This window comes from Anguilla rostrata, chromosome 1 (assembly GCF_018555375.3).
Source record: "Anguilla rostrata isolate EN2019 chromosome 1, ASM1855537v3, whole genome shotgun sequence".
NCBI lineage: Eukaryota > Metazoa > Chordata > Actinopteri > Anguilliformes > Anguillidae > Anguilla > Anguilla rostrata.
The window spans coordinates 76,996,595-77,024,094 of NC_057933.1; the positions used below are offsets into that span (position 1 = coordinate 76,996,595).

The 27,500-nt window shown below is 45.1% G+C and overlaps 1 protein-coding gene across 1 annotated transcript in view; it reads right to left on the bottom strand.

The window, feature by feature from the left end:
• The window catches only part of runx3 (RUNX family transcription factor 3), a 76,791-nt gene that overhangs the window by 36,119 nt on the left and 13,172 nt on the right, over positions 1–27,500 (bottom strand). Inside the window, exons 2-4 of the mRNA XM_064302203.1 lie at positions 7,921–8,162; positions 5,930–6,086; positions 3,625–3,729 (exon numbers count right to left, since the gene is read on the bottom strand). Coding sequence (XP_064158273.1) covers positions 3,625–3,729; positions 5,930–6,086; positions 7,921–8,162 — 504 coding nt within the window. The remainder of the gene's footprint in view (positions 1–3,624; positions 3,730–5,929; positions 6,087–7,920; positions 8,163–27,500) is intronic.

Below are 27,500 nucleotides of genomic sequence, written 5' to 3' on the forward strand. Positions count from 1 at the left end.
AAAAACTGCCCTCTGACCCCACCGCAAAAACTGCCCTCCGAACCAACCCAAAAAACTGCCCTCTGAACCAACCCAAAAAACTGCCTTCTGAACCAACCCAAAAAACTGCCCTCCGAACCGCCACCTAAAGGTAAAGCAGCTCTGGAGCGGTCAGTCCTCCGCTCAGCACGGCAGCCACAAAACACATTTTTTTAAAGGAGAAGAAAGGGACTTAAAAAAAAACAGAAACGTTTTTACGGTAAACTTTTACTCCTCAGCACAGTTTTCCTTAATAAGTCACCCGTGACATGACCACCGCCCCCGCCCCCCTCAGGCCAGACCGGGGCGTGGGCCGTTAAAAGGAGAGAAGTGGGGTGGGGGGGAGGTCACATGACACAAGCTGGTCACCGGGACGCCCAGACAGCAGACGTGACATTTCGGGAGGGAGACGAGCAAGTGCCGGTCGGAGCGTCGGAAAGTCGGAGCGTCGGAAGGCCGGAGCCGGAGCTCTGTGTTTTATTTTAATTGCAGGAAACCAGGCCTCACGCAACACAGGGCCTCAAATAAAACCCTCTCTCTCTCCCTCTCTGTCCCTCTCCCTCTCCCTCTCCCTCTGTCCCTCTCCCTCTCTCTCCCTCTCTCTCTCTGTCCCTCTCTCTCTCTCTCTCTCCCTCTGTCCCTCTCTCTCTCCCTCTCCCTCTCTCCCCCTCTCTCTCTCTCTCTCTCTCTGTCCCTCTCTCTCTGTCCCCCTCTCTCTCCCCCTCTCTCTCCCCTCTCTTACTCTCTCCCCCCCTCCCTCTCTCTCTCTCTCTCTCTCCGGAGAGCATCAGAGGACACCGCCACCCGAGAGTGGCCAGGGGCTTTTTTATTTTTATTAAACTGTGCTGTTCCCTTCTCTCTGTCTCTCTCTCTCTCTTTCTCTCTCTCTCTATATATACATACACATATATATATATATATATATATATATATATACACACATACATATGTGTGTATGCATGTGTGTGCACAAATATATCCCTCTCTCTCTCCCCATGTTCTCACATTACTTATATTTCTAGCTCTTACTCAAATGGTGGATGGACAGACAGACAGACAGACAGACAGACAGGAGGAGAAGTAAACGTCCTTCACTGGCAGCCCAAAGTCAACTGCTCTCTCTCTCCCCAACAAGTTGTCTTTGATGGCCAAATGGACAGGCACACACACACAAGCTGCTCTCTAACTCACCCCCCAGTCAGTCCAACTCTCTCTACAAGCTGCTCTCTAACTAAACCCTCGGTCAGTCCGACTCCCTCTACAAGCTGATCTCTAACTAAACCCCCAGTCAGTCTGACTCTCTCTACAAGCTGCTCTCTAACTAATCCCCCAGTCAGTCAGACTCTCTCTACAAGCTGCTCTCTAACTAAACCCTCAGTCACTCTCTCTACAAGCTCTCTCTAACTACCCAAGAGCTTTAGTCTCTCTCTAACGCTCTTCTAACTTAACTCCCCAGTCAGTATTCACAGCCTCTCTCTACCACAGAAGCTCTCTCTAACTTCTAACTAACCCCCAGTCAGTCTGACTCTCTCTACAAGCTGCTCTCTAACTAACCCCCCAGTCAGTCCGACTCTCTCTACAAGCTGCTCTCTAACTAACCCCCAGTCAGTCCGACTCTCTCTACAAGCCGCTCTCTAACTAAACCCCTCAGTCAGTCTGACTCTCTCTACAAGCTGCTCTCTAACTAATCCCCCGGTCAGTAGGCCTCTCTATGGGCCGCTCTCTAACTAAACCCCGGTCAGTCCGACTCCCTCTACAAGCTGCTCTCTAACTAAACCCTCGGTCAGTCCGACTCCCTCTACAAGCTGCTCTCTAACTAATCCCCCGGTCAGTAGGCCTCTCTATGGGCCGCTCTCTAACTAATCCCCCGGTCAGTAGGCCTCTCTATGGGCCGCTCTCTAACTAAACCCCGTCAGTAGGCCTCTCTATGGGCCGCTCTCTAACTAAATCCCCGGTCAGTAGGCCTCTCTATGGGCTGCTCTCTAACTAATCCCCCGGTCAGTAGGCCTCTCTATGGGCGCTCTCTAACTAATCCCCGGTCAGTCCAGGCCTCTCTATGGGCCGCTCTCTAACTAATCCCCCGGTCAGTAGGCCTCTCTATGGGCCGCTCTCTAACTAACCCCCCGGTCAGTAGGCCTCTCTATGGGCTGCTCTCTAACTAATCCCCCGGTCAGTAGGCCTCTCTATGGGCTGCTCTCTAACTAATCCCCCGGTCAGTAGGCCTCTCTATGGGCCGCTCTCTAACTAAACCCCCGGTCAGTAGGCCTCTCTATGGGCCGCTCTCTAACTAATCCCCCGGTCAGTAGGCCTCTCTATGGGCCGCTCTCTAACTAAATCCCCCGGTCAGTAGGCCTCTCTATGGGCCGCTCTCTAACTAATCCCCCGGTCAGTAGGCCTCTCTATGGGCTGCTCTCTAACTAAATCCCCGGTCAGTAGGCCTCTCTATGGGCCGCTCTCTAACTAATCCCCCGGTCAGTAGGCCTCTCTATGGGCCGCTCTCTAACTAAATCCCCGGTCAGTAGGCCACCGCCGCGGTCGCGCTGGGGTGCGACCTTTTCGGCAGAGTTATGGGCTGAGGGCTGCGGCCTGGGCGATTGCGGCTTCCCGACACACCGCCGCACACACACACACACACACTGATGCGGTGGGCAAAACCTGGTCCTTAATGCACATTAGTGATCCCTCACTCTGCAGCACCACTCCTCCCCCCCCCACCCTTCCACCCTGCGGTCTCCAGTAGCCGATCAATCTCTCAACCCCTCCCCCCCCCCCCCCACTGCCCCATCCCTCCCCCTCTCCGGCCGAAGGCTCCGGCAGCATCCCGTCGCCACGGACGCGGCACGCCGCTATCCCGCCCCGCCGCCGGTCCGAGGGTGACTCAGGCGCCCCTTTCGGACGACGACGAAAAAAAAAACACACAAAAAAAAAAAAAAAAGCTCTATAATCGGTTCCCCTTGTTTGAGTCCCCTGATCTCAAAAATAGGTACCTCCACCCGCACCCGGCCCACACACCGCCTGCCCCCTCCCCCCCGCGCCCCCCCCTGCCCAAAAACCGCCTCGCCGCTGTAAAAATAGCCGACTCACGCTGTCGTGTGTGCCTCCGGAGCCCTGCTTCAGGACCCCGGCACCGGGCCGGAGAAACCGCTCTTCTGTTTTTTGTTTTTTTTGTTTTTTTTTTTCCTGAATGAAAGAGCGTGCCAGATGGAACTCATCGAAGCCCGCTCTCCGGCAAGGAATTTTTTTGTTGTTGCGTGTCTTACCTCGCCACCGCCATCATCTTCTCCCTGCCATTTTTTTTTGTTTTTTTTTTACTGTCCTTGAATTCCTTTCTTCTGTTTTTTTTTTTTCGGTTGTTAATGCAGTGACCCAAGCCGACCCCCCCCCCCCCCCCCCACCCATCTCACCCCCTCACAGTAACCGCATGGCAGTTTGAACGGGTAAGGCCGGCGGGGGGGTGGATGGGGGGGGGGGGGGGGGTGGATCTCTCTTACACCCGTATTTGAATTTAGGATGGCGCAGCACAGAAACACACTCGAAGGCGAGCGGGCGGTGCCCTCCTCGTCTCGACCAATCAGAATCAGGGGCGGGGCAGTCCCGGGTACTCACGTCTGGGTTCCCTCGGCCCGTCCACGGTCACCTTGATGGCCCGGTGGTACGTGGCCACCTGGGTGGGACTGGTGAAGACCGTGATGGTGAGAGTGAAGCTCTTTCCTGCATGGAGGGGAAAAAAAACCAGTCCGTCAGTCCATCAGTCTATCAATCTGTCCATCTGTTAATACATCAGTCCATCAATTCTTCAATTTATCCATCCATTGATACATCAATCTATCAATTCTTCAATTTATCCATCCATTGATACATCAATCTATCAAGTATATCAATCTATCCATCTATTAATCTAATAATATATCAATCTACCCATCTATTAATTCATAAATCTGTCAATACATCAATCTATCCATCCACTAATCCATCAATCTATTTACACATCAATCTATCAATCAATAATTTGATCTGTCAATCTATCAATCCATCAATCTATTAATACATTAAGCTATCGATCAATCCATCAATAAAACAACAAACCAATCTATTGTTTTTTTTTTGTTTATAGTTTATATCTGCATTAACTCAGGTTGTACTTTTTTTTGGCAGTATATTTTTCTTGTTTAGGCCTCACTATATGCCCTGCTTCTACTGATGAAAACTTCAGGATTTTCCCTGCTTCAGAGATGCTGCAAGCACATCCACTGTGTTGCTAACCAGATCCGGCACTCTACTGTTCATTTTAATCAGGCGAATGATCTTTCTCTCGCACAGTAAATCTGGATAAGGGCTGATGCTAAATGAATACAAACAAATTATCAGGAAGTGCCTCACAATAAACAATAAAGATTTAAAAAAAAAAAAAAAAACTGGATGACGGCAAACTGCGTAATTATTTCATGACCGCTTCACAGGAAAACAAGCTGAACGGGGGGAATGCCGGGATGCTGGAACAGTGATACTTATGAAGCCCGTGAATAAACAGTCTATTCACGCATCTGAAGGAATTTGGAGACCGGTATCTGATCGAAAACGACGCATCAAAAGAATCAGAAACGCAGGAAGACCTCCCGCTTGCGATAGGAGCCATCGTGGCAGAGATTAACCGCCAATGTACGACCAGGGGACTCCACGCAGCAGATATGGGTTGTTTATTATTTAACGAGGCTGATGTCAGCAGGGCAGCGACTGTTTTCGCAGGCAAAAAAAAAAGAAGATATTTTTTTTATTACTGAGAGCTGCACGCGCCAGCAGCATGAGTATCCAGACCATACTAACATAACTTTGCCTATTCCCAGTGCTGAATGACAGCTCTGATACAAAAAAAATCTCTACAAAAAATATAATAATAATAATAATAATAATAATAATAATAGAAGGGAGAGGATGCGTCTACGACTGGAACGAACGAAGACACAAACGCCAGGTAGCCTACTTTTAATTCAGAGAGGAGAGGCTTTCTTTCATCAGCCTGCAACTATTTAAGTGTAACGCAAGAAACACACACTAGGCAAGGATAGGGGCCAAAAACGGAAGAGAGAGAGAGAAAGCCGAAAGAATCTCAACTATGTGACCACGGAATTTTTTAAAGGTGTGTAAACTCGATTTACATAATTTCTGTCTGCCCTATATTTAAATGATCCAAGCAATTAAGCGTCCCCATTGTTGCAGAGCCTTATTTGATAAAAGACAACGGCAGTTTGACGTTATTAAATACGGCGAATGTTCTACATGTAATGGTTCTGATTAAACACTCGATGTTTTTGTCCACCACCTGTTTGTTTACCGGAACAGTAAAAAAAAATGCATTACTGTTAATTTATATATGATTGATAGCTGTCGCACAATAGTTGCGGAGTCACGTGCAGCACAACTATGATGAACAAGCGTCTTGTGGGGCTTGTCGAAAATGTCCTTTTTGTTTTGTGTCTTGCAGAAATATGAACCGCAATGAGCTTCACTTCAGTCGAAGTAAGGTTTCCCTCGCCTGCAAACGGCAAAACACGTCTGGAAAGGCGCAGACTGGTAGCGCAGTCCGTTATTAAAGTATTAAAAATCCACAGAGCTGACAGATCACCTTTAGCTGTATACGTCATTTTCTGTTGCCGCCGTTGCAAGACCTTTCCCTTAACGTTTGCATATTGAATTTATACACTGGTGTTGTGTGACTTGTTGGATATGCAGATTCTACATTGAGGGGACACGAGGTATATTTATGGTGGCAACATTGTAGACTAAAAAAAAAAATTCTTGAGGCATAAGAGGACATACATTGCTTACTGAACTCTTTTTTTCCACTTTGGGCCGTATCTCTTCATCGTGTTACCGCACATAGAGGAGAGCGGTTTGGGTTGTATTTACGCACCTCTTCCGCTCCTGCCCACGAACCTCAAGTCGTTGAATCGGGCGACTTGATTTTTCATCACGGCGGACGCGTTCCTCAGCTCCGCCGAATAGTTCTCGTCGTTTCCGGCCATCACGGTCACCAGCGTCCCGTCGGGAACGTCGCCGAGAGCGACCACCTGCCAGAAGAATCCCGGATGAAATGCGCGCGTGTAATGCAGGTGCGCAAAACCGTCAAGTTCCCGTAGTTACCATCAGTCGGGCGACACAACACATCAATATGGCAACGGATAATATAACTAGTAGCAACAAAAACAACAACAATAATAATCAGAATTATAATAATCATAATAACAATAACATATGAAAGCTATACAGTGATGATTCGCTGAGTATTAATGTGCCGCTGACATTTTTATTTGTATATTTGCTTCTGATATTAGGTAAAGAAACGAAATATCAGGGGACGTGAAGGGGAATTCAGATTTAACTTAATTAAAAAGCAAACATGAATGATTTGTTGCACAAGAAGATTGATTTTTATCAACTATACAAGGACAAACATTCTTCTTGGAAATGTATTTCAACTTCAATTCCCACAAATACATCCATCCAACAAAGATAAAACAATAACTGAGAAAATGTCACGCCGTCTTACTCAAATGTGTATCTTCGATATAAACCTCATATTATTATGTTCAATCAAATATGTGAGATAACAATAGATTACAAATTAACATGATGCACACCAAACGCTTGTTTAAGTAGTACATTAGTGTCACGGCTCTCAGTAAATTTCCACCATATGAAAAATCAGTCTCTAAATGAGCTTGTCTGGACACGATAAAGGTCGCCTAGGAGAGATTCCGTCTGAGAATTAAAGCTGCCGAGCGCAATATGACCATCTCCATTGAGAAAACCGCAACGAAATTATTTTAGTTGACTTTACCCACATACCAAATATTCAGCCTCTCTGACCAATACCGCTTCCCACAAAAAAGGCTCATTCGATTAATTTAAACCCGGACCCCCCACACCCCACCCCCACCGTCACAGTCATTGGCACGTTACACCCTCTTTTATGCGGGCCTGTGGCATCAAAATCATATTTAAACCTGGATCTAAATAGATTTGATATATTTAAATAGACATTAATATTACCTTTATTCGTTAGAAATGGCATTAAATATTATCTCTTTTTTTGCTAACGGAACAATGAGAAGCATCCGTGCACTTCAGTTTTTAGAAAACTGACTTTGAGTCAGAGTTATTGTTATTATTTGCACCATCACTATCAGTGAAGCGTAGTTTATAAAAACAAAAATTACATTTCCCCTTTAATAAATTAAGTTTAATTATATATTCGTCCTTAAAAATAAGGAAGTGACAGCCGAATAATTTTGAAACCCTAAAACAATAATTTAGATAAAAAACAATTAATTAAAAAACAAAAACGTTTGTCATAAAACAAACAAGTTCATTACATCTTAATATTTTTAGTCATATATTTTTTAAATGGTTTCTGACAGACACCATGCAGGCAGCCGCAATAAAATGCACTGAAACAACTTTGAAACGAAAGGACCGCACGGCTGTGAGCAGAACTGCAATCTGGTTTGGTTGCAACTCAAGCCTCGGTGTTGTATTCTATTGCACTCTATTTGCACTTTCCAAAATATCTCATAAAGTACGTATGAAACTTTGTGTCATCCCCACGTTTAGCTCATCCAATTGACTATTCACGCTTTAAGCAGTACGACGCAGCCCGTGACAGTTAGGCTACACTGTAGGCTGCGTGTTCTAATTATTTCGTATGAAAACGTTTGCATTGATAATTCTGTTTGTGCATATACATATATATATATATATATATATATATATACACACACAATACATTTCCCCTTTAATACATTCAGTTTAATATAATATATATTAAACTATAATAGCCTATATTAAACTGGTGATGGAAATATATATATTCACCACCCAAGAAAGCTACAAGACATGTCTTACCTTAAAAGCTACGGGAAGCGTTTTGTTGCATCTCCAATGCGAAGGTAGGACCGAACAGAGAAAGTTGGGACTGTCCGTCCGAACAAGTTCGCCGGCGTGGTCGGAGAGAACGTCCACCACGGACCTGGCTTCTGGCCGCGTCCTCACCGGTCCAGGGGTGCCCATGGGCCCAGTCCCGTCTCCAATCTTGTTGCAGGGGAACGACGTCGAAGGCGGCGTAAACCGTCTCGTAGTGGTCGGGTCTACGGGAATATGCATCACAACGGCCGGATCAGCACTGATCAGATGGAGTTTAATTAGTTCTTCCACTTGTAAAGAGAACAGTTCGCTACTCCAAGTATCTTTTTTTTAGTTTAGTTTTCTTCAGCCGTCCACTCGGACCGATTTTGTAAGTACAGGCGACAAGTCCGGTAGTTCTTCCGTGATTGGAAGCAGCCTAGAGCGCGCGCAGCACTGATGAATTCACTGTTCCACAGTCCTTCGCCCCCCAGCCAAATGCGCACGCAACCTTCGCACTCGCGTGTACGGAGTCAAAAAACGAAGCGATAAGAACGATGCTCACAGATGCCTGTGCGCCACACTTACAGTTCAGAATGTACCAGCCTTAGAAACATCACCCTGCTCACTTTTTTTTCTAACTGCACGACTAAGTACAGAAAAAAACCGCAAGCTCCGACCTCTTTTTTCGCAGCGGTTTTTCTGTCGTCTGCTTGCCTATGCAAATAGGATATACTTTCGATTCTGCACGTGATGATGTGCCTTCACTGCAAATGTTATCCAAATTCAAATATTTAAAATGCGAAAAGATCACAAGTCATTCGCTGTATCGGTTCAAACGAATACAAAGTCTCAAAGTTATCGGAATCGCACTGCCAAATTTCGAGAGGCGCGTGGAGTTGAAAAGTCAGTCTTCTGTGTAAATCAAACTATAGGCCTATATAATCCATTTTTCTAACAGTAAGTTTTTTTAAATAAATTTTTAAAAAGAAGTTGTTCAGACGCTTGCGCCTGTGCCTCGTCGCTGCAGTCGCACCAGCGTTCGTGTGTCTGTGCTCGCTCCTTGAACGAACTTTTTGTCAAAGTCTTCCTTGTCTCCGTGGCGCACGCAAGACAGATATGCTATTCAACAACTTCCGTTCACGTTTATTTTTAAAATGTTCCAGGTGTAATCGCCCAGGCAGTCTTTCGCGCACTGTATAAAAAGCACGTTGCTTTCATACATAAGAAGTTTAGTTCTTTTTTTTGGCGTCCTTCTGTTCTTCGGCAACAAGCACAAATGTACGGTGGTAGTCGCCAGTGAGTTAGTTCCTTATCTGATTATGAAGTCAGCAAGCAATGATGGCTATATGAACCGCTCTTGAATCATTTTCTCTCTCTTTCCGCACGTCCAACGTACATATTTGTTCTTCAGCTTTATCTTAAGTAGTATTCCCTCAACTGACTTTGCCGGAGACGCTAACAAAGACGCATTCTCTCGTTGCCTTGCCTTACGGTACTGCGCGAGGAAAAAGTGCAGTAATTTTATTTACTCAAGTGAGTTTAGCGTTCGAAGGTTGGAGAGTGGCGATGATTTCCACCAATGAGCCGGCTGGGTAGGGCCAACCCTGGACCAATCAAAGCCTCCCGTTTATAGGCGAAGTGAAAGCTGTCTCGTCCCCTCTTATTTTCGCTTGCCACATTTTTAACAGCTGAAATGATGTTCACCAACAATTTTCTTAGTTTGAGATCTATTTCGTGTTTATTTAGATATAAAATACCATAGACAAGCGTACGTTTGGATTTTTTTTTTGACGGTGAAAAGTACACTCCATAAATATATACACAAATAAATTCTCTATAGGGTAGTATAGTTTTATTAGCTTCCCGTCTCATAAGTGTTAATTTTTTTTTTATAGCTGAATCACTAAGTGTTTATGCAGAGTCCTTTTATTTTTACATCAACATTAAACTATGTGTTCACGGCAAAAATTTGTTTTAAAGAATTTGTTTTCCTGCTATACCGTCAACTGGAACAAAAGGGGGACAAACGATCGAGCATCGTTTGTATTCATAATTAATTCTTCCTGATTTTATTTTTTTGCTTGAATAAATGTGCAGTATCTCTCCACCCCCCCCCCCCCTCTCTCTCTCTCTCTCACACACAGACACACACACGCACACACACACAGTTATTTACGCCATTACTCTCTGCATATCTGCCCGTAGGTTTGACTGCCTTCACGTGAGAATATGGATAACAACCCTGACGTATAATTTATTCATGAAAAAATTAGGAGGGCGGACCCGTTGTCAGTAACCATTGCGAGTAAAATCAGTGTTCCAGTTGCAAATTCCTATGAACATAATCTGTTCAATTGCTTCACTGTTTAAAAAATACGCATCTCGTGCCAATGCGTTTAAAACACAATGCGGTAGTATTTATATATGTATAGATTAAATGATAAAATATCAGTTTCCTGTATCCCGACAATTGTTGTCGTTGTTATTTTATTTTATAGTAATTTTTTCTATTATTCTTATTTTACAGAATTGGGTTTTGTAATTTAAACGGACACATCAAGCGCGTTCCTCTGTCGTTCAGTGAGCATTCTTAATTTTTGTAATTAATTCGGTCTCTAAACACGGCGGTTTTCAGTTTGCAAATATTTGAAGTGAATTTGGGTAAGCTGATCACAAAAATAAAATTATATTAAAACGTAGTTCGCATCGGAGAACTAATTTTGCTGCTTGCGGATTGCCTGTAACCTCTTATATTGCCGCGTTCCATTTGTTTATATACTGTGGGCGCGCGGTTGTCGCCCGTGCTGGCTACAACCCCAATTCAATTTAACATATTAATGATGAATACGGCATTTAATAATAAATCCCACGCTAAAAAAATAAAATAAAAACATTAACATGCATAGCATTGTGAGTTTGTCTTTTGGTAATTATTTGGACATTGAACATAATTGTTTCAGTTAAATCAAATTGTTCAATTAGATTTTTAAAGCGCAATAAACCTTTAGTTTGAAATTAAATTTCAATAAATTAATCAGTTGGGTGGTGTAATATTTAATTTCAGTTGTCTACATCATATGAAAATTATGTGCTTTTCCCCCTGAAACAAAACATTGCACATGCAAGTTTGAAATAATGAGAAAACCGCTTAACTGAGCCGTGTGTACATGTCAACATATACCTTGAGGTATTTATATGATCACGTGGAAGATGTGGAATGATAATAACAGGTTGGTTTAGATGGAACTTTATTATCGAATATACATTTCTGTCACACCCGAAGCGCCACGCCCTATACGCTCGTCCTTGACACGGGTAATGTTGCACTCTGAACACTAGTTGGCGCGTTTGTCGTTTAAAAGACTACGGCCGAGGGAAAAAAACGAAGCTCTTGGTGCTTGGCAGTACTTTCAGTCTTCAGTTATCTAAGAGAAAACGGGCCACATAAAATGTACACATTCTAAACAGCAGAGAAAATGTGTTCTTGTTAAAACTGTCTATTTAATTATATTTAATGAGTGTTCTGGGTCATGCAGGTTATATTGGTGGCATGAGGTAGACGACTTTTAGAATCAGGCAGTTCTCAAAATACAGACTCAGTACAGGCCAACTCTATTTTAAAGTAGTTTATTTATTCCACTGCATTCAGTTTATTTTAAAGATTACATCAAATGTGATACTTTCAGCTCTAAATTGTCGTAGCAGCAATGTTCTCTAAAATATTTCACAGTATCAGCTATTAACAACATGCCCGTTAATTTTGTTTTGACATGTTCAGAAATGCACAGTGCATAGTCATCTTTATTCTGTGTTGAAAAGCAGGTAGAATGATTGGTCTCTATATGTAATGTAGGCTACAGCGGTGCCTTCAGAAATTAGGATGGTGCTCGTAATACCAGCATGCATAGAAAAAATTCAAACATCCAACGACTTAAATTGTGTACTTCAGACGTGTGCATTTTAGCTCGAGAACGAGTAGTTCATAGATTCGAAACGACCGCAGAATTTAAAAATACAAAGATTACAGTGCACCTGAGAATGTCAAGTTGGTGGATTATAAGATACGATTCATAAGAGACCATTTCAACTCGGTACTAAGAGTTATTTCGATATATTTCGAAATAAAGTTACACCGCGCATGAAAACGCTCATGTAAATGCAGCCCGTTTCCTATAAAGATCATATGACAGAATCCGGTCTTTACATCTGTAACCAACGTGGTAGTCACACTGATTACTGACTCATAATTATATGCTTGTCTTTTTTTTCTTTTTTGGTTTCATTATCTCCCATATTATTTAAACCCAGTGGAAATCTATTATCAATACCTGACTAGAAATAACACAGGACCAATTTAATTGTACTAATTAATTTTTTTGGACATATATAGCCTACGTCCCGTGACAACTTGACGATGGCCTACCTGAAAGTAAACATGAAACATATGCGTAAAATAGATTAAGCTTTTAAGTTAAGCAAACACATAGTTAGCAAACATAACATATTTTATGAATTAACATAAATAATTAGCACGCGTTTCCCCTCACAGTGGGCTGAATTATTGTATTTCATAGCCGAAGAAAACCTCTTGCAATAAACATACACCCAATATACGAAACGTGCAGCATCGGAAAAATATGTTTTCTGGATGAGAAGTTAAGAGTAAACACATTTTCCAGACGCGAACGTCGCGTGCACGGTTAATCAGCGTTTTTCTCTGCCCCGTGCGCGTGTTCGGACTGGGCACCGACACCAGACCCTCCAGGCCGGGTTGGAATATAGACATTTGAGTAAACAAACAGCCTGTAGCCCACATTGAGTCAAGTCAGGAACTCCATAGAAATCACCATGTTGTATTAAATCTGTCTGGTTTACTGTTGCAATGCAGTAATAGGGCAGATGCCACAGATATGTTGAAACGATGTGTGTGTTTGTGTGTGTGTATGTGTGTGTGTGAGAGAGAAAGAGAGAGAGAGAGAGAGAGAGAGAGAGTAGGCGCTACTATAGATAGTAATTCTGGGAAGGGTGGGCATTTGGGTTTAGTTTTCCTTTATGCGCCGATGTCCTGCAGTCTCGAGCACGGAGGCTCGCGGTATCGGTGGTAAGGCCAGTGGAATGAGACGGTTACCCTTTTACGCGTGCAAAGGACCAGGCGCTCATGGAGAAAAATCATTTGAACTTCTATTTAAGCAGAGGAGGGGAAAACGTAACAACTGCCAAATGCTGTCACGTAATTCAAACACATTTGAAAACACGTCCAAGCACCTTGAATGCTTTAAGCCATGTTGATAATCAGCCATTATCAATTCCCTTTTTAGAAGCATCAGATGCCGAAGATCGGGGATGTCATACAGCAACCAAATATTTAAACGAAGAAAGGATGGAATTTGGCTAGACCGTACAGCATATAACGCAATCTAGTTTCCCCTTTTAATGAGAAGCGCAAAATAGAGAGAAGGCAAACGATATAAACAGTTCGTTTCACGCGAGTAAAAAAAAGCAATCCTGAGCGGTAAAACGCTGCTTCTTTCTGGAGCAGAATGAATTTCAAATGTTCCCAGCCAGGATCCCCTCGTGCGGAGACGGAATTCGCACAGGGCGTGACAGGAGCTTGTGCAACACTTACGCATGGGGAGCTGCAAGCGCGCGGTGCGCCGCAATAACATCGCTTAAGACCTGGCGAAGTCAAAACAGACAAAAACCTTAATCCGCCAGGATAATGAGGCATTCGCCGGAGAACAGACTTACGCCCACCCAAGCCCGTGTCTACTGTGCACAACAAGTCCTGCAGTGACTGTAAGCTAGGTAATTGCACACTGTGTCCAAGGTAGATAATTCAGTTTCGGGTTGGTATGGGGCTTGTATACAGGCATACAACTAAAAAAAAAAAAAAGAAATATGTTCCTGTGAACAGTAGCCTGTAAATGGACATTAACGCATTACGTAAGTCCTGCATTTTATACAGAAACGCAAACATTTAATTGAATATAAATATTATTACAAATCATATTTCTACTGGCTTTCGGGACATTCTGCGAGGGAGGTACTTTTGAATTCTGATACCCTATGAATATGATAAATAGGGATTTCTTGTGTTTCGGAAAATTAATCTACTGTATCAAAATGTTTGAGGACTGTGCGGGTCTTGGGAGAGTATTGGCTCTCAATGTCAACTATTTTTGGTAGCAGATAGCAGGACAATGACATATATGATATTTCAGAATGTCATCTCGCTCTGCCTCTCTTCATTATTAATGTCAAACCGCACGCAAAACGAACCTGCGCATGGGGTAATGCGCGCGTGTCACGTTTAGACTCCTACATTTCAACGGCAGTTTCTTCTATTTCAGCCGCACGCGCGAGCCTCGCCATAGCCCTGAACGATTTTTAATGATCCGAGCGGGCTTTAGATGAAATGGATGCTGGATGTCTCTGTGATATTTAATACAGTATTTAGGCTAACACGAGACTTTCCGTTCCTTCCTTTTAAAAAAGCTGAATGTACCAGTGTACATCTTTGCATAAAGAAAATAATGCGAAAAAAAGCCCACTGCATGGTTTCCATAAATACTTAAAGGAAAAATGATGCTGGCCTATTATCATTCCCAGACCACCGAAAATGCCCGCGAAGGATGGCAGAGACATCTAGATGATTTATCTGTATTTAGAAGTCTCGGCGTTGTTCTGTTTTGTTTTGCGCTGAAAAGGGGTGCGTATATTCAAAACATATTATTTTATCTATTCAGTAAATGAACACACTCGATCAAAGCACAACTCTCAGTTTTTTTTGTTGTTGTTGCTGCTGCTGCTGTTACCAGTGCCGCATTTTGTACCCGATCGTTTTATGGATATGACATTAAAATAAAGAAGAAGATAAAAAGGAAAAGTTCTCTCCAGCTTATAAAACTGAACATTATAAAAAACGCTTCAAGGAAAATGTAAGTGCCAAAAAAATTAACGACAGAGCTTATTTTTGGAGCGCCACTCGTGTTTGGCTTTTAGGCCCGGTTTTAACAAGGTTTCAGTTTTGGTTTGCTAACTCCCATTCCCCTCCCTTCCTTTTCTCAGCCCCCAAGAGGCCTGTAATACCCCCCCCCCTTCCCCCCCCCCAAAAAAGCAGGGGTACAGAGAAAGAGTACGAGGTGAGAAGAGGTCGGACATGCTTTTTAAACTTGCTATTTACAGACCCACCAACTCGTCTGTCACAGGACTTAACCTTTAAAGTCCCAAATATGATTTGTAGCTTAGATTGTGTTGATCTGTTTGTGATGCGGACATTATTAATTTAATATAATAGGAAATGAATAAATAAAATAGACAAGTTTTACTAAGAGTCATGATTGAAACATCAGTTCCATTAACGAGCGTTTATTTTTGGGGGCCTCGTTAATTTGAGTAGTTTAGTTCAATGTGTTTGATTCTTGACATTTCTTTCTTTCTTTTTTGGAAAACAGTAAAAAACAGTTGCCAGGCTATGCCTATATGAAAAGACGTTAGACGTCGAGAAGAAGGGGCCAGGAACTAAAGGTTTTTTAAATTTTATTTTCATCTTTTAGGACTCCACGGCGAAGTTGCTCTCTGTCTGCGAGAAGGACTTAACTTTAATCCGCGCGGAAATATGAATCTCATTACTCTTAGCAAAACCGTTGTGCTATTTCAGTTTGTACACAGATGCAGGGAAGCAGCTATTAATTTAAGATGGGGGAGGGAAGGGGGGGGCATGAGGGCAATTAGAAATAGACCGAAGTTAACTTATGACATAAGACAAAGATGTCTATCTTTAGCAGTAGCGGCGGTTACACATTTCTGTACATTCGCAAATTACAGGGCAAGCGTGGCCTAAACCAGCGGCATGCATTCCTTCCGAAAACTGTCTCCTTATATTTCAATTGGGGTTTTCTACTCAGGAAAGGAGGAAAAAAAAAACAGTGCAGTAGCATGAAAGGGCAACCAGTCTTCACAATATAGTAATAGTCAGCTTCCTTTCAGATTGAATCAATGCTCTGCTTAAAAAAAGAAAAAGAAATTCTCTTTAAATGAAGAACAATTTCAACAAATTCAATTTGTTGGTGGGTCATTATTTAATCGGGTGTTTTGTCTTCATTTGGGTTTAATGTGGGTGCCAAGCGCCCTATGCAGTGCTGAAAGTTCGAAAGTGAAGATTACAAGACCAACGAAATGGCATTTTTGGTTGGAAATGGCTTCTACCAGCAGAGATTTTCCTATTGGCAGTCATATTATTTTTGCGCATGTTGACAGCATTTGCATTTGAGAAAAAGACTTTCAACTCTCATACGATGAAAAGCCTGTAACACTGCCTGCTCCGCTCTGTGTATACACAAGCAATGGAAATCAAGTGAAGTTGCACAAGTCGGTGGGCCGGGGTATAAATTGAGCAGAGGAACCAATAAAACCTATATGTCAGCACAAGCTATTTTGCGTTCTTTGTTTTTCTTCTCCGCTCCCGGGCCCAAACCACAGGGCTGAAAGTCCATCTTCCATTTCCAATGCAAAACAGTAATTTGTGAAGAGTTCAAAGTCGCATTTCGGCCTCTCCCTGCCATCATTCTAACCAGAGTAATATTGATGACTGACAGGAGGTTAATGCAGATTTATGCATGTTTGATTGCCAATAACTGATCCTCCCACTCCCCCCCCTTCCGCATATGCTGAATCCATCCTGCAGATAGGGTAATCGCTGACGTGTTATGATTGAAAGTGATGAAAAAAAGTGTTTCAATTTTGGTAGATCTAATGTGCATATGTGTTTTGTGTTTTGTGTGTGTGTGTGTGTGTGTCCACACCAAGGTTATTATAGTTTGTTTTAATGTTTTAATTATTATTATTTTTTTAACATCTGCTTTAGTTTCAATTCAGTGTTTGTCAGTTTTAATTTTTCAACGTCTTCCATCATCTTATTCGTGGCAGTTTGTGCTCTCATACACGGTTGTGTTTGGATCAAAAAAGAACGGAAATTATCGTTTTTTAAAAATTTGAGTTCATTTTAGAATACGGCAATACAGTTTCAGTTTTGTGATAAAAAATGATTTCATTACAATGCTTTCTCATGTCTCATTCTTGTTTTATTTATAGTTTCAGTGAATGACAATAACTTTGGTGCACATCTGCGTGTGTGTGTGTGTGTGTGTGTGTGTGATTATGTGCGTGTGTGTGTGTGTGAGAGTGCACGTGTGCGTGTGTGTGCGGATGTGTGTGTGTGTGTGTGTGCATGTGTGACCAGAGTCCCTCTCTTACCTGTGCAACTCACTCACTCCCTCACCCTCCCTGCCTCACCTAACCCGCACACACAGCAGCTCTCCAGGATTTGAGTTTCAGCTCCAGGTCTTTCATACTGCGGCTAGCCGGCGTGTTTGTGCTAACGGCTAACCTCTCTTCTTCCCTGCCTGACAGACGCAACGCTGCTTTTGTGCTTTTGCTGTGCTAAAAGACTCCTGGGTTTGCTGTCGGCACTTTTCCTTCTTGTGTCAAGATTAATCTTTTCCTTTGATTCAGTTCCCTTATTTTTGTAAGGCTCAGTTTTGGCTGGTGTTTCTGTTTCGGGATTAATTTAGCTGTTAACGCATCCCAGTGCGTTATCACTGCAGGATAAGCTAAATGTAGACATGGTATGCAGCGATGTACCAGCGAACAGCTTGAAAACACACACACACACACACACACACACTCAGGGACCCCGCAGACACTGCAGTTTAACAGAGATGCAGAAGAGCTGCTCTAAGCCTGCAGTAGGACCCCGCTGCCTCTAGAGGGGGCTCCCGAGTGTGATCGACTGTGCCGAGTGAGCTGCGGATTGTTGCCAAGGTTACAGCAGCGTCTACTCTTTTCAAAACCCTTTCTGTAATTGTCCTTAGAGAAGGCGACCCCCTGCATTCGACAGGCCTCCAGCATCACACCGTGTTAACGGACTGCTATTACACAAGGAGGTACTCTGTGACTGCTGATTAGATGAGGACAGATAAGCTCTTCGATGCAGGGTCAGGTTTAGGATAAGGATCATAATGTGCCTGGGGGGTCGAATGAAAGGGTGGGGCTAAGGATATGATGGTTAATTTATTAAAACTCCCATTCCACTTTAGTCACTGTATAATCACACAGATATTGAGCCTGTTGTACCATGTAATAACATTGTAATAATGGCTATAAATACCCTATTTAGTGTAGTGTTGGACATTGTACATGTTTGGCGGCGTTGTTGGCGCAGTAAAGCGGAATATTGTGTGGTAAAGATGGAAATGCGTGCTGATGCTTTAACACTGCACTGTCTCTGAGGGTGAGGTAGTGACTCAGAGTAACTCTGCTGTGCTGTTTTGTTCTGTTCCGTCAAGATTACTGCATCACTGTCAGTCATTATGTAAGACCTGCCTTCAAGAACAAGACCCTCACACACGCATACACAGACACACATGCACACGCACACACACACACACACACACACACACACACACACACACATGCACACATACACTAGCACATGCACACACACACACACACACAAACTAGCACATGCACACACACACACACACACACACACACACACACACACACAGCACTAGCACATGTACACACACACACACACACACTAGCACATGCACACACACACACAGACACTAGCACAAGCACACACACACACACACACACACACACACACGCACACACGCACTAGCACATGTCACACACACACACACACACACACACTAGCACAAGCACACACACACTAGCACAAGCACACACACACACCCACACACACGCACACTAGCACCTGCACACACAAACGCGCCACACGCTACGTTGCTCGCTAGCTCACGCCCTATTTTGCAGCATTTTGAGTGTTTTGTTCAGTTTTCTGGCCGAGATGGCAGGGAGGGGATTGGATCAGAAACACACTGCGGGGCTCTGTTCTAACCCCCCTGCGGGTCAGGGGACGGGCGGGGACCAGGCCCCATTGGGAGGGGAGCAGCCCCGCGGTCAGTTTCAGAATGACAGCGTCTCAGGGCTCGTGTCAACAAGAGGTTGACTCCCAAAAAATGAAGTCATTTTCAGAACGGCTTGTGTTAACAGACCTGAGTAAAAAATGCACAGATGAAAAACCTTAATTGTCAGTAATCTGCAGACATTCTATTTTCTGGCTAGCGTTTGACCGAGGTCAGTTTGACAAGTGTTATAGCTGAATGGGGACAAAGACTCATACTGAAATGCTATGTACCGTAGCTCTGTAAGACTGTAGTTTTCCCAATTTATGACAATAAAGGCGTCAGTCATATTTTCTGATGTGAGCGAATATTATTAATTTAAAGTTCAGTATCCATGTTCCAACATGTCATGTCTTATGGGCTTTCCTGTCTGGGGCAGTGACTCCCCCGCACAAGCCTACAGCCTCTTGTGCACCATACAAGCTGATGGCCTCTTGTGCACCATACAAGCCCACAGCCTCTTGTGCACCATACAAGCCTATGGCCTCTTGTGCACCATACAAGCTGATGGCCTCTTGTGCACCATACAAGCTGACAGCCTCTTGTGCACCATACAAGTCTACAGCCTCTTGTGCACCATACAAGCTGATGGCCTCTTGTGCACCATACAAGCTGATGGCCTCTTGTGCACCATACAAGCCTACAGCCTCTTGTGCACCATACAAGCTGATGGCCTCTTGTGCACCATACAAGCTGATGACCTCTTGTGCACCATACAAGCTGTCAGCCTCTTGTAAAATCTGTTATTTTAAAGTTTCATCAAGTACGGCACTGCCTACTGTAACTCCAGCAGGGACTGTGAGAACAATGCCTATGCCTTGTAACACTCTTGTCTCGTTTTGAGTGGAGCTGCTCAGTGGCCAACAATAGAGGATTGTGGTTGTACTGGGCAGCTCCCAGGTGTGAATGTGCATGAGTGTGAAGCAGGGCGTCCCTGCAAAAGAGCATCCGTGCTCAGTGAACCTACCCTGGGTAAATAAATGTTAAATAAATAAAAATAAATATATATTTAAATTACGCTTGCAGAGAAATGCACCATGGGAGTTTGAGTTTCTGTTTGTCTGGAAGCTCTGATCCTTGCATTGCACAAGATGAGATGTGCCACCAGGCAATATGCTTATGGGCTCTGGCCTGCTCAGCCTTGCATGGTGACGTGACCAGTTCTATTTCTTTTTTGATACTGCCTGGTGTGAATGTGTGTGTGCGTATGTGTGTGTGTGCCAGTGAGTGTGTGTGAATGTGTGTGTGTGTGTGTGTGTGTCTGCGAGTGTGTGTGTGCGTATGTGTGTGTGTGTGTGTGTGTATGTGTGTGTCAGTACGTATGTGTGTGTGTGTGTGTGTGTGTGTGTGTTTGAGACTCTTTCCCTCTGTCTCACTGTTGCCAGGACTTCTGAAGCCATGAAGGCGATCTGTAATCTATAGTAATTGCGTGTTTCAGAAAAACATTTTCCGCTGTGGTAATCGCTACAATATGTTCTCTCCCGTTGCCAGTGACAGTCCCCCCCCCCCCCCATAAAAAAATCCCCCCTTTTTGCCTGACTGTGACTCACACAGTCTGTCTGAGCATGGTGGACGTCTGTCTCTCCAGCCTTTTGATGATGAAGACTCACTGATGAACATGTGAATTACTGCGTTCCCCGCTGTTAGTTGACAGCCCAGTCAGACAAAATTTAATGAACGACGAATGTGATTTCATTGTTTGAAAAGTGCTATGCACTTTTTCAAGAAAACTTTATTTAATCCAATGTGGATCAAGTTTTATATCTCATCTGCTACTTTTTATTTTGTGAAATGTCGAACTTTGGATGTTTATGCCTTTTGTTTTGTGTGAAAATCTAGCTTTGCCACAAAAACCATATAGCTTTCAACACCAGAATTGCCTTGGACTTTTCTTCCTTGGTCTCTCCCCATGAATAGAAATAGCTTGCCATGTTGGTCACTGATCGTTCGATCTGGTTGCTTTTCCAAACAGCTCTTCCCAGTCTCTACATTCTATGCATCTTTTAAATTGTTTACAATCTTTAGTACAAGTCAGTGTGTCCACACTGTAGAAAATATTAAGCCTCAGAGAAAATAAACCCTTTTAATAATAATAATAATAATAATAATAATAATAACTTAGATTTATATCGTGCTTTTGTCGAAACTCAAAGCGCTTTAAAAAAAAAAATTTTTTTTTTACAGTGATGCGGGTGAAACACTTCAGCCACGACCAATGTGTAGTACCCACTTGGGTGACGCACGGCAGCCATTTTGTGCCACAGCGCTCACCACACATCAGCTGAGGTGGGAGAGGGAGAGACTGATTTTTGATTTTTCTAAACTGGGTGGGTGATTAGGTGTCAGGTGGAGAGGCTGAGGTCGTGAGGTTTTAGGTGTGGACCAGACGCTCTAGGGCAAGGCCCGCTGCTGGAGGTCCCACCGCCTGTCTGTGGCGCACGTTAGTGATGTCATCACCCACATCACCACCCCTCCGCTCTGACCTAAGAGTCAAGGTCAGCACTGCACTGTGCATGCAAGCCTTTATGATGTCACTTCCTGCTACAAACAAGTAAAAAAAAAAAAATAAATACACTTCATAGGAACTAGTTACAAGTCTATCTAGATATATACATGTGTTCCTGTTGTTGTGCGTCCGTGTGTGTGTGTGTGTGTTTATGTGTGCGAATGTCTGTTTGTAATAAAACCGTGTCAGCCTGTAAAATTAAAAATACTCTCGAAAGTGTGCAGAGCCGTAGCCCCTGCTGTTCGGAGCTACTGGAGGACGTCCGCCCGAACTTCCCTCAGCGCGACGCTGGCTCGCCAGGCTGAACGCAGAGCGCTTTGAAGCGGGGGAATCGATTTATTTTATTATATTTTTATGTTTTTTTTTTTTTTTTTTAGCTCTGGCTGCCTTTCAGAGCGCGCTGCGGCACGCTCGACTGGCGTCCCAAACCCCGACGGCTTCCGCCCGAAGTCCGGGCTCGCTAATAATAGCGTGGATGTAGAAACAGTAGGAAAAGGAGGAGTGGAAAGGGGAACAAAGGGGGAAAAGGGTGGGGGTCGGATGGGGGTCGGGGGTCCCAGCGCTCAGAGTAAGAATGAACTGTCCCGCCAATGAAAGAAGCGCGCGACTTGGCGTTCTCCCCGAGTCGAATTTTAAGACGGCGTGTGTGAGCACGACAGCCAGCGGCCGCCGGGCCTGACAACCGCGTTTTAACCAGAGGACACTGCCCCATTGTGTGTGGGGGCCGCTCATCAATCCCCCCCCCCCCCCCCAAAAAAAGAAAAACCCAGTCAGACCCCCCTGTAAGCAAGGGTGGGTGGGGGGGGGTAAACTGCGCTACCCTATGACCGACATGATCAAATCAAAAAAAAAAGAGAAAAAAACAGAAAAGGAATCCAGGAAATGTGATTGCTGGTATGGCAGACCCCGAAAGGTATGCTTGCGTCTCCGTGCCGGACACTGGGAGTTTCTGCGTTCCTCTCCGTGCCGGACACTGGGAGTTTCTGCGTCTGTCTCCGTGCCGGACACTGGGAGTTTCTGCGTTCCTCTCCATGCCGGACACTGGGAGTTTCTGCGTTCCTCTCCGTGCCGGACACTGGGAGTTTCTGCGTTCCTCTCCGTGCCGGACACTGGGAGTTTCTGCGTTAGTCTCCTTTCCGGACACTGGGAGTTTCTGCGTCTGTCTCCGTGCCGGACACTGGGAGTTTCTGCGTCTGTCTCCGTGCCGGACACTGGGAGTCTCTGCGTTCGTCTCCGTGCCGGACACTGGGAGTTTCTGCGTTCGTCTCCGTGCCGGACACTGGGAGTTTCTGCGTTCGTCTCCGTGCCGGACACTGGGAGTTTCTGCGTCTGTCTCCGTGCCGGACACTGGGAGTTTCTGCGTCTGTCTCCGTGCCGGACACTGGGAGTTTCTGCGTCTGTCTCCGTGCCGGACACTGGGAGTTTCTGCGTTAGTCTCCTTCCCGGACACTGGGAGTTTCTGCGTTAGTCTCCTTCCCGGACACTGGGAGTTTCTGCGTTAGTCTCCTTGCCGGACACTGGGAGTTTCTGCGTCTCCGTCTCGTTGTCCGGGACACTGGGAGTTTCTGCGTTCGTCTCCGTGCCGGACACTGGGAGTTTCTGCGTTCGTCTCCGTGCCGGACACTGGGAGTTTCTGCGTTCGTCTCCGTGCCGGACACTGGGAGTTTCTGCGTTCGTCTCCGTGCCGGACACTGGGAGTTTCTGCGTTCGTCTCCGTGCCGGACACTGGGAGTTTCTGCGTCCGTCTCCGTGCGGGACACTGGGAGTTTCTGCGTTACTAATGCGCGTATTAAGGAGACGGGGGTCATTCCGGGCTCCGACGGACTCTTTTTCAGGAACGACGCGGTTGCGTAAGCAAGTTTCAGATATCGAAATGCGCACGTTCGCTTCCCTGCCTGTTGCCGTTCAGTCAACCCGACGTTACCCGGCTCAGAAACAGGACAGAAAATAATACAAAAATTAAATAATAAAATCAAACGTTGACGCCAGTGTGCAATTTCCTGACACCTGTCAGCGATGATTTCCTCGTACTGCAGACATCAGCACTCAGCTTCTCTGCTGAAAAGCCTGTGCTAGTTTGCAGCATTTTCATGTGAGGGGGGGAGGACGGGCCGCACCAGTTTGGATATAGCAGCCGGGACAGTGACCCCCCCCCACCCCCCGCCCCTCCCCACCCCCCTCGTGGTGGTCCAGAATGCCAGGAGGTATTGGACACTAATGGCCTTACCATTAGTACTTAGTAAAGAAGGCAATACCGTGATGTCACTCAGCAACACTGTTAGATCACGGGGTGACACTGTGAGGTCACAGAGCAATACTATTAGGTCACAGAGAAACATCGTGATGTCACAGAGCAATTGTTCGGGGTTAATTTGCCGCACTTATGGATTAGATGCATTGCACTGTGGTGAATACAGCCTATGTGTCTCTGCACTGGAGACAATCCTTTCCATCTAACATGTGCTTGGTGTCATGTCCTTGATTGATATATACAGCACACAAAGAAAATATGTTTTTGTTCAGTTCGCATTCATCAAGAGATGGTTTTTTTGCGGTCGCATTTCTCTTGCTTTTTCACAAAGCTGTCTTGCAACCGTGTTTCAGTCACTTCTGTCAAAAGCATCAAATCAGTTCAGCCCGCAAGTTCACCCTCCTTCTCGATATATACTCCACATCTCTGATGTCTCGCGTCGCTGCAGTGTGAGCCGACGTCCGCACGCCTCCGCGTTTCCCTCAGAGCGCCCCGCTCGCGCGTGGGCATCTCACGATGCGCGCAGAACTGCTGATTCTTAGCGTCGGAGGGGCAAAGCTAACCACACCAGGGGCCTGTATCCATAAAGCATCTTGGACTGGAGCAGGCCTGTATCCGTAAAAGCATCTCAGAGCAGGAATGTATTCATAAAGCATCACAGATCAGGCGTATATTCATAAAGCAACTCGGAGCAGGTTTGTATTCATAAAGCATCTCAGAGCGGGAGAGCTGATCGAGCCCCCAGCACGTGTGCGCATGCATACACATGCACACACATGAGCGTACGCACAAGTACACACGCGCACACACACACACACACACACACAGATTCATCAGGAACCTTCTCACCTGGGCAGGGCACCCTTATTGGCCTTGCAATCAACGAACACGCGCATCGGGCTCGGAAGGGTCAGGGCCCACGACTCAAATTGGTGTAAATCTTTTGGTTAGCGTGTTTTGGTGCGTCCAGATCCCCCCGCCCCCCCCCCCTTCGCTCTACAGCAGCCGAACAGCCCCCGACTATAAACTCACTCAGGGCCAAGCGGAGGTCACGCTGCGATTAGACTAGCGAGACCCCTCTTACCATTTCCCCCCCAGCGCATCGCCGCCGCCCTTTTAATAAAACTCGAGGCCCGTTTTTACTTCATTATTTTTGGCGCGTACCTCTGCTCTCGCCTTCTCGTCGACGGTGAGAAGCCGTCGCTAAATTCGGTTTGGGCATCCTGTCTGCCGCCCCGATGGTGCGGCGATAAGAGGCGGCCCAGATGATGTTATCGTAATAAAAGCCCATGTGACCCCCTCCGAGGTGCCGCTCTGCCGGCGGGGCTTCGCACGCGCGTTTGTGTGTGTGTGCGTTTTCTAGAGTTCGCCTGTGCGTGTGTGTCTGTGTCTGTGTGCGTCTTATTGTGTTTGCCTATGTGCTAGTTTGCCTGCCTGTGTGCTGTGTGTGTGTGTGTGTCTTATTGTGTTTGCCTGTGTGTGTGTGTGTCTTATTGTGTGTGCCGATGTGCTAGTTTGCCTGCCTGTGTGTGTCTTGTTGTGTTTGCCGACGTGCTAGTTCGCCTGCCTGTGTTGTGTGTGTGTGCGTGCGTGTGTTGTGTTGTGTGTGCGTGTGCGTGCGTGTGCAGAACCCCTCCTGAATTCGCTCTAGTGATGAGCAGAGTTTCCATCGCCGCGACGCCCGCGCGTGTTCAGAATGCTGAGCGCGTCGGCGTCCGGCCGCAGGCCGGCGTGACTGCGCGGAAAAGAGCGCCAGCGGCTCACAGGCCGCTCTGAGTCAGCGTCTGCGCTCGGCGGCGGCGTGAGCGGCGGCCGGCCGGCCGGCCTGCAGCGGGCTGCGGAACGGGAACCCGCAGCTTTTAACCCGCGCGCGATCGATCGCGTTAGCGCCCAGCTACGTGCAACTATGGGGTTGGGGTTGGGAGGAGGTGGAAGGGCGCGTAAATAGAGAGTTTGCGGGGTTGGGGTGGGAGTGGGAGTGGAAGGGGGTAATAGAGAGTTTGCAGGGGGTGGGGTGGGGATGTGGAGGGGGGTTAATAGAGAGTTTGGGGGTGGGGTGGGGTGGGAGGATAGGGGTAATAGAGAGTTTGGGAGGGTGGGTTGGATGGGAGGAGGTAATAGATTGGGGTGGGAGGTTAGAGAGGGGGTGAGGGGAGGAGGCAGGTGACAGAGAGTTGGGGGGGTGGGGTGTGGTGCCTAAAAGGCCAGATGTTCCCTCCACAGGCAGCGGCCCGCAAACAGATGTGCACAGAAGTGAGGGTGGAGGCTAAAACACATTCCCAAAACCATCTCGCAAAAATATTATTCGTCGTAATCGCAAGAAAGGTCTGTGTGAGTCACTGATCAGGCATAGTTGGGCCAAAGCTTTTCCTGCACACCCTCCCCCCCCCCCCCGCCCTTCCACCTCAGTCCAGACTCAGCCAGCGCAGTGCGGTGTCAGTCCGTCCGTCTGTCTGTCTGGGAGTCAGCTGTTTGTCCCAGTGTGGGAAAGCCCTCTGGCCAGACGGGGTGACCTCAGACCAGACAGTGGAGAGAGAGAGACAGAGAGAGAGAAGTGAAGTAAAAAAAAAAAAAAGAAAAAAGAGAGAAGGATAAGAAAGAACGACAAAAGGAAAAAGAGGAAGAAAAAAAGGAAAGAGAAACTGCTTTATCTTTAGCTTGTGGGGAGATCCCTACTTTGAAGCCGCTCCGTTGAGAAAGCAGAAAGCACCATAGAGTTGCAGTCGGTGCCCCAGACCACGGAATTAACACGTTAGGGGGTTACTTAAGGTCAGCTCAGTGGGCAGGAATGTCAGCTGCCTCACACCATAGATATATAATTAACCGGATCACACAGAGAACATAAAAAAAAAATAAAAAATGTTCTCCATAAAAGATCGCCAATTTTCATATTATGGCAATCGTATGACAATTTCATATGACCAATAATACTAATTTGTTGAATGCATAAATAAATAAGTATATAAATAAATTAAAAAAAAAAAAAATAAATAAAAAAAAAAAAAATAAATAAATGGTCATTTTCTTGTAAACAGTGCAGAGAATTAGGCTGTTTGGATTTCAGCTTGTGCTTTTATTTTATTGTATTTAATTTTAACAGCAAAAAATAAAATGGTTTCATGGACATGCCTCATACTGATTTGGAAGTACATATTTATCTCTCTCTCCATCCTTTTCTCTCTCTCTTCCTCTCTCTGTCCCTCCTTCCCTCTCAAATTCAAATGCTCTATTAGCATGACATGTTCAAAAATACATATTGCCAAAGCATAGTGATAACAATCAACCATAGTAAGAATATATATTTTTTTAAACCAAGCAGCAACAACAATAATGGCATAAATGACAGTAACATAACATTTATTAGCTATTAAATTAACGACTAAATACTATTACTCCACTATACTATTACTATATTATACTATGCACTATTAATAAAAATAAATAATGTTCTCAATAAAAATTATTATTGTTATTTTTTTTGTTTGTTAGATGTTTACTCACTGTCCCTCAGGCTGTGACAGGCAAAAACATATTTATCTGCGAGTCTGAAACCGTGTTCAGCACCTGGTAGCGTGTGTCGCAAATAAACAAAAACACGATCTCTCTTTTTTCTTCCTCTACCCACCCGGTTGCATTACATTACATTACAGGTATTTAGCAGACGTTCTTATCCAGAGCGACGTACAACAAATGCATCAGTTCAAGGTGCAGAGGTGCAAAAGAAACACACTAGAGTGAAGTAAGGATCGTAGTGCCAGAAGTGACCACATCGATCAGGACTCCAACCCTGTAGAGTAACCTAGTCTTACACGTCGCTTGTTGACCGGAGAGA